At 41.6% G+C, this 12,118-nt stretch overlaps 1 protein-coding gene across 6 annotated transcripts in view; it reads right to left on the bottom strand.

Moving 5' to 3' along the window:
* Positions 1–12,118, bottom strand: part of LOC131226171 (probable inactive DNA (cytosine-5)-methyltransferase DRM3) — a 55,884-nt gene that overhangs the window by 16,686 nt on the left and 27,080 nt on the right. For 5 of the 6 annotated variants that reach the window (XM_058221902.1, XM_058221903.1, XM_058221900.1 and 2 more), the window contains 3 exons: positions 11,101–11,223; positions 10,399–10,498; positions 8,421–8,530 (listed from right to left, as the gene is read on the bottom strand). In XM_058221902.1, the coding sequence (XP_058077885.1) occupies positions 8,421–8,530; positions 10,399–10,498; positions 11,101–11,223 (333 nt within the window). The remainder of the gene's footprint in view (positions 1–8,420; positions 8,531–10,398; positions 10,499–11,100; positions 11,224–12,118) is intronic. The other variant, XM_058221905.1, reaches the window with a different exon arrangement.

Here is a 12,118-nt window from a genome sequence, read left to right on the forward strand (position 1 = left end):
TGAAGGTGCAATGGGGTCATCATTCGGAGGCCGAGGCATCTTAGGAACGTGAGGCCGAGATTAGGGAGCGTTATCCCCATTTGTTTGATGCTTGAATGTTATGTTATTCTATATATTGCCTTCTCTTGTGCTTATTATCTTATATCATGATGTTTATGTATTGTTGTCATTCTGGTTTTTGGCAATTTCGATGACCAAAATTCTTTGTTGGTGGGGAGAGCTGTAAGACCCCACTCGAGTATATGCATTTCGTTCCTCTAGGTCTCGCGGTCCTACCGGTCAAATCTCGACCCACGACCTTCGATTAGTGTTTGCGATCATCCTGAAGTCCGGTCACGTAGACCCGACCCGGATCGACCCAAATTTAGTGCTATAGCGACCGCATCGTCGCGATTCCAACGTCGAGTCTCGTGCGGCAATCCGAGTTGTAGATCAAAATATGTAGACCGTGCTTATTGGGGACCATTGATCGTGATTTGTGGGGCCCACCATGGGTGTGCACGAATCCCTATGCATGACATCACCCTAGATATCATCATTCCCTAGCCTAGGCTATAGGCCATAGGTAGCTAGCCCCTCATTATAGCCTCTCTTTTCTACGCTATGATTAGCCCCTTCTTCTAAGCAACCTCATTTCTATCCCATAAACTACTCATTTCTTTTCTCTAACCAAGAGAGAGATTTCAGCTTTTTCTCTTTTTAAGAAAGAAAAACTCATCATTTCTTATCTTTTCTAGAAAGCAATCATTATTTTCAAGCTACAAGCCTCCCTTACCTTTTTTCCTCCCTCATTCTCTCTCCCTTCTCCTTGCTTGAGCTCCCTTGGACGTCCATGAGAACCCTTTTCTCCAACCCTCTTTCTCTCTAAATCCCTCTCAATCCATCCATCCCAATCCCATCTCAACCATTGAAAGTTATTCCTTGGAGCTAGTAGATTATTGTGGTGAAGAAAAGAAGAAGATCTTGAAAGTGGGTGCTCTCCTTAGTCTCTTCTTCTTCTTCTTCTTCCTCCCTCCCTCCTTTCTCTTTTGCCTTATGCATGGAAGCATGTAGGGCCCATCAATCCATGGTGGAGGCCCTACATGGCTCCTAGGTAGGGCTAATGGCCTAGATTTTGCATAACTTAGCCATGGTGGGCCATTCTCCATGGACCCACCATGAGGCTTCTTCTTCTTCCCATTTCTTGTACATCAAGGGCCATATAGGCCTTGCATGCATGTGGGGAGAGGAATCCCCACCATCCAACACTTTATTTTCCATGTAAATTGCCATGCATGAAGTTTATAAGGATAGTAATGGTGTGGATGGTGTGTGGGTAGTCCATTAGTGGCACGACCACCCACCTATGGCCGGATCTCACTCTTTCTCCTTCTCATTTCTCTGAAATTTCCTTTCATGTTTGCTGATGAGGTGAGGCCCACCAATAAAGGTCAGCAACCTCCCAGGCCTCAAGTAGGGTAGACATCCAAGCCCACTTGAATGGATGTCTAGGCCCAACCATGTATGCATGGTTTGGGTGATCTCCAAACCTCCCTTTTTATGGAGGTTTGAATGAAACCAAGGGCCTAGAATTTTGCTGGCATGTCAAGGTGGACCCCACAAGTTAATTCAGGGCCATGGGCCCTTTGATTTTTATGCATGGGCCAAAATATGGACAGCATATGTTGCTGTCCAGATTTCAGCCCAGTTAGAGTAGGTGTTTTGGGTTAATGATTAGACCCATTTCCAGATTCTTTTTCCCCTATGCATGGGCCAAAATATGGACAGCATATGTTGTTGTCCAGATTTCAGCCCAATTAGAGTAGGTGTTTTGGGTTAATGATTAGACCCATTTCCAGATTCTTTTTCCCTAAATTTCTTTAGGGGATTTGTAGTGTGTAGACCCCACTTTGATGTGGGATGGGGCCCACACCGTACCTCCCATGATTTAGGCCCATTGGTTGGGCCACAGATGGCCAACTGTCCAGAATTTTCTGGATAGTTCAGCAATGTAGTATAGCAAAAATCATCTTGTTCACCTGAATTTCTGAAAGAAGTGGGCCACCCCAGTGGACCCTACTTGTTGACCAGATGTAGGACCACCATTCCCCCAAATTTCCAAGGGTTTGGGCAGGTCCAGGCCCGCTCCATGTGGTCCCAAACATAGGGATAGCCAAAATTCCAACAATAACCAGATTTTTGGACAGATTGTTTTCTCTTGATTCATAAAAATAGTTCTTATGCTCAGAAAATTCTCAAATTTTATCTGGAGGTGGCCCACCCACGCTGGGACCCACCTACCAATTTTTGGGGCCAACGGACCCCTATGCACACCATGGCAAGGGCTGGACCGGCCCACCAGGCTAGGACACCCAGAATTTCTGGACAAATTGTAATCTTGAATTAAAATAAAATATTTCTGAGTGTCCAAAAATCATGAAATTTTGTTGAGGTGTGGCCCACCCATGGGAGGACCACCCTGTGAATTTTCAAGGTCAACGGGCCCTTGTACCGACCGTGGTGCATCTTGGAGTGGCCCACCAGGCTAGGACGCCCAGGCTGGGGCGTCCAGCCTTAGCTAGCCGTCCAGGCCACTTTGTGGGCCCACTTTAATGTATTTTATATCCCATCGTTCATCCATGTGGGGTCCTTAGGGGACCTGATTATCCTCCCCTTTGGTAGCATCCAATTGGGGCCCATTGGATGAGTTTTTGGGCCAAATACCCAGGCCCATAAGGCTGCCTACACATGGGACGCCCAGCCCATTGGGCTGCTACTGGACGTCCAGTCCAGCAGCATGGTCCATCTGATTTATGTGTTCCATCTACTCCCTTCATCTGGTAGACCCCTCTGTGACATGTATAGGTCACCAGGAACTAAAATAAATATATAATTTAATTGCTTTTTGAATCTCCAGCAATGTCAGATTGTGGGTGGGCTGGAATTTCAGTAATAGGCCCATGGTTGCTACCCATAAATGGATGTTTTGGGGCAGCATGGTCCATCAAATTTGGGGACACTGTTACACATATCTTGCCCTATTTTTTAATGAGATTTTGGGCTTGATTAGTGCATACTTAAGGCCCACTTCAATTGGGATTTTATTATAATAATATTCATATTTGCATGTTGGGTTTCCTAGGCCCATTGACCTAGAATTTTCTTGTTGGACACATGGCCCTTGGGCTTATAAATAGCACACTATTGTGATGGGTTTTATGGGCCTAATACTCAAGTAGTTGGGCCCTTGCTTGCCCATTTAAAATGAATCCATACTTGGGCCTAGATGTGAGGCCCAACTTGTTTTAAATGTAACGATTACCCATATGTTTGAAATAATGGGCTGCCCATTAGGCCCACCACAATGAGTGGACTCATGACCATTATGGTTGGGCCCAGACCTTGTTTAAGGGCCCACCATGATACCTAAGTATTGGGCTTAGTGTATGGCCCACTAGGCCATGGATGGCTTGGGTCTTAGACTTTACTTTAAATGCGTAGCGAGCTACCTTTTGGGACCCAGTTGAGGTTGGATGTCCTCCTTGGTGGCCCTAAGGTAGGCCCATAGGGTTCCTGTAGGTGGTTGAAGGCCCACCTCGGACCTTGTTAGGACCGTTTCCTCCTTGAGGCTTTATGACTCTCTTAGCTTGTGGGTCATCCCAAAGTATTGGGCCCCCACTAGAGGACTTCACTTCTCCTTAGATTACCCGTCTAGGTATCTAGACCTTGTCCCTCCTTAAGAAGGAGGAATATATATTCTACACATAGCGCACTTACATCATTGTGACCCATATGCATCATTTATGTGAATTGATTGCATTTGTGGTCGTCATAGAGGAATGGAGTTTCTCCCCTTGTGCACATTGAGTGCCTGAAGCTTGTGCATGATCTATATGTGTGACTTATGCATTGGCATCGTATTTCATGATGATACCGCCCTTGCTTCACCAGGGCCTTACTTCCACAGGGACGTTCGTGGATGGCCGTATGTGTAGGCACCGAAAATATTACTTGAGCATATCGGGTGCATAGGATGCCAATAGGTAAAATTTCCAAAACTTCCATGGTACCAAGGATTTGCCCCAATGCCGTAACTGAGTGGAAACTATGAGTGTACGAGGGCCTTATACCGTTAGGCCGCAACTCCCACTGTCGTGTAGTCGGTAAGGTAGGGGTGTGGCCTTACTCGCCTGATGTAAGGAGGCATTACTAGGCTGAGTCTAACCAGCTCATAAATGGGTCCGCTACCGTCAGGCCTTGCTGGTGATTGGTTGTCCACAGGCGGGTAGTGAGATCCCTTGCGCTCATTTGACTGTGGGGGTCTGTAGAGCGATAGTCATCCAGCAGTGTATTGGACCTCGGTGATTTCCTTATGATTGGAAATGTACTTGATATGTGGATTCGGATATGACCACCGGCATCACTTCGCATTGCATTCGCATTGGCTATATAAGCCCCCTTATGCATCGTCTTGGTAAGGCGCCCAGTACTCATTGCATAGTATTCATGATAGGCCTTAGCAAGGCTAGTGATATTGTCATTGAGCATGTTTCCCTTCCTGTACCTCTTATTATTCTTCTGCGCACTATTGTCACACACTTTCACCACCCTCTAAGCTTCTATAAGCTTATGCACAATTGATGCGTGCAGGAGATCTTAGGCAGGCGTCGTAGCGGCAGAGCTTGGATTAGAATTGAGCTTGAGGACCCCGGTGTTGCAGACTTTTTCTCTCCTTCTTCTATTATCTTATGTATGTCCTTTTAGACCTTATAAAAACTTGTAAAAGTTCAAATTCTTAGTGGATTTTGTGATGTATGTCTTTGTTATTCTCAGATATACTTGCTGTGATCTTGGGTATGCTCGTATTGAAAATGATTATACTATTATGGAAATCCTCCTTGTAAGATCCCAGGATCGGAACCTGCCTCAGGAGCCGAGAATGGGGTACTACGGAGGCTGTTGCGGCCAGAACCGGCTATCGGGTTCCTTGTAAGTCTGGTTACCGAGTCTGGGGCGTGACAGGAGTTGGTATCAGAGCATAGCCGTTATGATACGGGCCGTAACAGCTGTTATGGCCCTTTTTTATTTTTTGAAAAAACTGTTACAGGACCGTTATGGGGCCATTACGGCATATTTTTTCTGTAACGGCCGTTACAGCCATTTCGACCTTGTAATGTGTAACGGTTATGATTGTTACATAACAGCCTTTATGGCCGTTATGTAACCGATTTTGAATCCCTTGAATGGGTCTTGCCACATGGGTGGTAGAAAGCCTTCATACTTGGATTTCAAGCAATTTCAGGTCCTTCGTTTAGTGGGGTGACAACTCTCACCCATTCCCTCTGTGACAATGACCTTTGCTTTCAATGATAAGTCTCCTAGGGCTATGGTGGCAGGGACATGTAATGTGGCTTCAGATGCATGTCCTCTGTCTAACATGGAAAGGACTTTGGCAGACCATCTGGCAACATTACCCTCCAATGCGTGCTTTCAACACTCCACCTTCTATCCCAGAACCAAGCTTGGAAGGGGATTTCAGGGATGCAGGGCTACAGATTTTGATGTCGAGTGGTTCTTTGAGCCCACATGGTGGGTCGCTAGTTCATCAGAGTTGTTTTCATGAAAATTGATCGATAACACCAGATGGGACCGCCATGGTAGTGTCTAGAAGCAAGCTTACAAGACACCAGAAAGGATCGAGATTTTGGATTCTTCATAGTTCGGGATCATCGAGGGATGCAACTTATTCTTCAACACAAATAGAGTAAGGGTTATAATGGTAGAATCCAGCTAAGCAGCCATTCTCAGAAGCCGGTGTGCAGGTGACAAAATCTTCTTTTAATAGAGGTGACTGAGGAAGACAATAGCAACGAGGTAGACTGCGAAGCACAAAATAAGGTTTCATCAGGTGTCTTTGGTGGCTGAAGCAGAAACTGGTCCATCATAGGTGCATGACGCAGAAGAAGAGTTGACCTTGGTGTCTGTTATTGGTAACAATGCCGTTAATCGACAATTCAGCAGTTGTTGAAGATTCACCATCGGTTAAAAGAAGCCTCGAAAAGGTTCAAGACAATAGGTGCCAATATTAGAGGAGAATCTCAGAATCATTTTTAATTGAGTGGAGGAGAAGATGAGATCGAAAAACAACAAAGGATTATACAGGAAATCTAAAGGCACAAGAGAGCTTCAGAACTAGTATCTAGTATCAACTATAAACAGAAAGAGGAACATTGATGATGGCAGGGAAGAGAACAAACTTGCTTTAGTGTTAAGACGATAATAGTTTCACGGAATGTCTGAGGATCCGGTAGCAATAATAAATAGATGGCTATCAAGAACATGGTTCACAACAGCAAGGTTGAGATTCTGATGCTTCAGGAGACAAAGTCCTTTGATTGATGCGATTTGATCTCTCTGGGAAAATGCTCTTTGTGATTGGAACTGCATCAACACTTCGGGCAGATCAAGAGCGGGGAACTCTGATTCGATGTTTAAGGTGACTCGCACACAGGGATTTCATCTTTGTCAATCTTATTCAAATGATTGGAGGTGGGCTGGTTTCATGCCTAAAAACAGTGTATGATTCCGATGATCCAAGCCAAAGTTTTGGAGTTCTGGGAGGAACATAATTTGATCCAAGGACATTGGAACACCCCCTGGTACATTAGAGGTGATTTCAGTGTTCTCAGATTTGTCTTTGAAAAGAGTTTGTATGTGTGTAGGGGGTGGCAGGGCAATTCACAATTGGATTTGAGCATGAAAGGTTTTGGAGCTTTCGCGGGTGGATGGGGCCGTATCAAGTGTTCAAGGGTAAGTTTGCATGTTCTTCGTAGCTTTTTTGGGTTTATCTTAGCTGTAGTAATTTCTATTTTTCTTTTTGTTCTGATCGTTACTCTCTACTTGATAAAATTGCAGAGTTAAACATTTAAAAAAAGAAGAAGAAGAAGAAGAAGAAGAAGAAGAAGAAAGAAAGAAAGATTAGGACCATGTTGAACCTGATTGGTAGCCAATCATAACTGAGCCTTCTGGCAATAAATTTAACTTGGATAAAGGGAAAGTATTTAAAAAATATTGTGCTGCTGATTCACTTTCGACTGCATTGTTAGGTGAGTTATTTGCAGCTGTATTTGAACATTTTATTATTGCAATATATTTTCCGAACTACTTGTATGGTATGATATGTGTAGATACAGTTGACAACTGATACGGTGATACCATATAACCTATGACCTGATGATCTTTAATACTTTGTGGGAGATAACAAGGACAGCCATCATAGAAATTCTAAAATTTTTACATAAAAAATATGCAAATTACTGATGATATAAATTTATAAGACGTTCGGTATAAAAAGTAAAAACAAAGAATATAAAGAGAAACAAAAAGGCATGAAAACATGTGAAAAATCAGATGAAAGGTAATGCTCAGGTAGTTGGCATATCAAAATAGCTGGGAGCCCACCAGATGTCCAGCCTTCCCTTTTACCTCGGTTCTTGGAACTGGCAAGGGCAAAGGTTCAAATTGACACTACACACATGCCAACACAGTCCCACCCAGTACTGACCCCTAGACGAACTACTAAATGCACACCCCAAAGAGCAAGCAATCAAAGTAGGGTCATGGGGGGGCTGTTGCCAGGCAAACTGCTAAGCATGAAGCCCACACACATGAAAGGGCATGCTCAAGTAGATTGTTGCTCAAAGTAGTAGTGAACCCATCAATATATGGTTACCAGCAGGACTCACATGACAACAAGATCAATCCCACACCACATCTTAGCAGTTAGCACAGCTATTGAATACTACCACAAAAGGATATTAATAAGAGTTGATGGCCAGAGAATGTAGTGATACGCATTCTCCTGAGCCTGGACAAGCAATTTACGAAGAAAAGACATTGAATTATGATTCGTTTAAGAATTGATGCAAATGGTATGCAACTATGTTATAGTTGATTGATTGTGTCAGAACATGGCCATGGTTCAGGTCTTCAACTAAGGTTTAGCTTTAAACACTAAGTTTTAACTAAAAATGTTTCCATGGTCAGAACAAACTGAGGTCAGTAGGAACAAAATCTGGTAAAGTAAATTTGCGAAAGGCTCAAAACTTGGTATTTTCTACTCACCTAAATCTTAGCCCTATCAAGTACAAACTCAAACCAGACAACAATGAGGGATTTTAAAAAAGCTCAATAACAGCAGCTGAGATTATGCAAAGCCCAAACCTTTTTCGTCTTTCCAGCATGCCAAGTTCTAGCAAGCAGCAACAACAGTGGTAGCTTAAAATTTTCCATAAACCCAAGGGAATATGTGTGTGTACTTGTATATGCATGCATGCATGCATGTATATATGTACGTACATATTATCTCATACAGGTAACATTTACGACAGTCACAGCTCCATTTGGGAATAGGAATAGCATTCCATGAATGAGAGGGTCACCTTCACATTATCGCTATGAAGTGTATCATTTGTATCCTTTTCTCCAGGGCTCCCAGCTATTTGAGCAGCAACTATGAAGTCTACTAATTCCGTAATAGATGCATCTTCACCTGAAATGCAAGATATAAAATGAATCAACTTAAGGGGTGAAATTGTTTTTTATTAGGTAGTAATATCAGAATTACAAAATTCAACAAACTTAGAAGCACATATTATATTCTTGACTAGGAACACACAAGCTTTCGTCATTTACAGAAACCGATATTCACTGACTAGGTCTGCTGTTAACCTTTGACTAGTCCTTATTTGTTGACTACTCACCTGCACCCCAACTCCAAGGCAAGGCGTATGCAACAATTAAATTAAAAGTATGGATTTTGATTATTGACCAAATGGTATCTTGCTTTACATTCAAGAGCATTCACTTTGCAATACTACTTTACTTTTTATGTTAGTTTCTTTTAAAGAAAACTCAGAACTTCTTGAAAAACAAAGCAAAACAAGCTACAAAGGAGGAAAAGGGAGTAAATGATACCATTTATACCAACATAAAGACAATACCCAAGACTCCACAATCTGCTATTGGCTATGCACCAAGAAAGCAGATGATCCCCCAGTCCAACTAACAACTCCATCTGGCCTTTTGGAAGATGTCACTACATGAATCAGCCTTATTACAGAATTTCGTGCTCTCTTGTTCCCTCCAAATAGACCTCAGAATGGCAAGCATGATTATTGATTAGCCACCACGAAGTTTGTCTTCTTTTCACAATGACCACCACACACCACTGCCATGCCCAAACAAATGCCTCAATCAACTTTGGCATCATCCAGGACAAACTGGAGAGATTTTTTCTCTCTTGCTTTATTTCTTGTAAGATTGACGTCCCAGAGAGAATTTACTAATTAGAAGTGCCCATAGAAATGTGCAACAATCTACAGAAAGTTTTAGGCTCATAATTAAACATAAGCTCTATACCAAAATAATGAACACCGAAAATGGCAACAAAGCCTAATTAATTAATCAATACATGCATGCATGTATTTACCTACGGAGGCACAAACACATACATACAGATAACATACAAGAAATATAAAATAATTAGAAAAAAAAAAAATCCTAGAAAGCAAAGAAACTCCCAAATAGATAACTGATTACGGTAACTAACAAATAAGAATTCCTGGTACAAGGTACTCAATGTGTCCAAAGCATTTGATGAAAATGCCACATAAAGAAGGGGAAATTAAGTAAACAGATGACATTTGCAATTCAGTATTTACGTGGATGCCGGGAACTAAAGAATTAGGACAGTAATTTGATTACATTCCTCAAGAAACTAGACAGCTTAACCCAATCTCAGATCCTTAGCTGAAAACAGACTCAACATTTTATGCCTGCATATTTACATACTTTCTAATGAAGCTTTATTCTGAAATACTTCAAATGAAAATTTTCCCACTTTTAAGTCCAAGACATCAATGACAGTCAACAGGCTTACAGTTTCCTCTGGAGTTTCACACTGATTTCAAGTTCAATTTCTAAAACCAGAAACAGGGGATGTCCCAGATGATACAAGCAAAACACTGCAATTGCAATAATCTACTTATTAGAGATTATAAGAAAGAGAATCCTCAGTAAATGACATAAACATGTACACTGAATATCACTTCTGATTGATACAGCATCTGGATCGCCTGTGCCATATGATGTTTCACAGTTATCAAAATATGGGTGCAAAATCAAGCCAGCAAAGCAAAACATGCAACGAAACAAACATCAAACAGAAGCGTAAAAAATAAAGAAATGAGTAAAATCTAAGATGCAGTTCCTAAAAAACTGGAGCAATGAGAGTTCTATATGTTGCTTTAGCAAATTTTAGAAGTTCATGTATAAATTAAAATGAAGCACTACAGCCAATTTGTAGAAGAGTATTCAAAGGTGTCTCAAGAGATTGGAGTGGAGGAAAGCTTTACACACCATGCCTGCTAATTGCCAATTCAACTTCTTCCACAGAGAAATTCATCCTTAATAAAGAACCCTTTTTGTCTGCATTAATCTCAACAGATTCATCAAGCCCCTGCGACAGATGCATAAGAGAATGGATAAGCTAACTCCACATGCATGAAGGAAATGAGCTCCTTCATTGGCCAAATAAAAATTGATGGTTTATTTTAGTTCAGGGTCTATGATAGTGCCTTCTGCAACATCCAGTGGCATTTACTGTTGTTAATCCTTACCCTGCCTCAGTTTTAATGGGTGACCCAGAAGAAGAGGGTCAAGAGATGCTAAGGGGACCCAAGACTGTTGGAAAATCAGCAAGAGGGTTACCAGGGGTCTGGTACTAGAAAGAGGCATCTCGTCCTCATGGGTGCACGGAAGGGAGGACAGCAGAGGCAAAGGTAGGAGGGTCAGGGGAGTGAGAGGGTACCCAGAAAGGGGAGATCATCTACCTCAAAGAAGCAAGTCCAGTTCATCAAGGGGCTGCCCAGAGCATCTTTGACACTCACGGCAATCTCAACCCTTAAACATCCTTTTGAAAACTGAGGCAGTTGTAAGGATCCACAACGGAAAATGCAGCAGGACGCCACACAAAGCACTGTCATAGTCAGGGAGTAGATAAAATATTCTGGTACAAAAGCATATAATTCAACTCACTCAAACAAAACCAAGGCAGGTTACCTCAATTTCCTGACTATCACATGCAGAAAATTCAATAGGCGAACTATTTTCAGGCTCAACCTTGCAGGCGCTAACTATGCCATCTGGAAAGTCTGAGGATTCAGAACTTGATTTTTGAAGAGCCTAAATCATTCCAAACCATACCAATCATTCATCACATTTTTAAGCTAAACCAGAAATGTATAGCAATTTCACCTAATATCATTATTACTTCTTTTTTCTTTTTTCCTTTTTTGTAAAAAACAAAAGTTCACAACTATCATGATTGTAGCATAATACAATATAAACTCAATTCCACGATTATGTTTCTAGAATACCTATGAGGAAATAGTACAAAATAGCAGAGTAAAGAACAAGAAAAGAGCCCAAGAGGCGAGAAGTTAATAAAGCATTCCATTTTACATAACAGTAATAGTAGCCAATAATGACTCGCACAATTGAATGGATAAATGAAAACGGCCACCATCATTGTCGTCTTTGTTGCCTAAAAATCATAGCCATGTCCCAGCACTTTAGGGTCACCTTTGCGAAACCTATTTTAATCACATTCAAGACAGGAATTCACATGACACTTGGTAAAAGTTTTACAACCAGCAGGTCACCTGACATCATGAGATAGGGTGGACGGAGTTTGTATGAAGAAGGTATAAAGAAGACAAAAGTAGAAGAATCATACCACACAATTCAAAGTGGTTGATTTTTAGGGTTTTCTCCTCAACAAGAAAAGATCTCCTCTAAAAATGAACTTGCTTTAATCAATATTCCAAGCGATGTCATCTACAAAACCGTGTGTGTCACACACACACATACATTGATATATACATATACATATATATAAGACACTCTTAACTTAGTCCCAAGCACTAAACTCTATTAAATCTCAACCTTGATTATCTCTTAAAAACGTATAAAAAAAAAAAAAAAAAAGTGTGCTGACTGCTGAAGCTGCAGCATTTACCATTGTGCCTATTTTAGCATTACTGTAATGCATGAATGTAGCATGTACTATAGCCCAACC

The sequence above is a fragment of the Magnolia sinica genome, chromosome 14, assembly GCF_029962835.1.
Source record: "Magnolia sinica isolate HGM2019 chromosome 14, MsV1, whole genome shotgun sequence".
Lineage (NCBI taxonomy): Eukaryota > Viridiplantae > Streptophyta > Magnoliopsida > Magnoliales > Magnoliaceae > Magnolia > Magnolia sinica.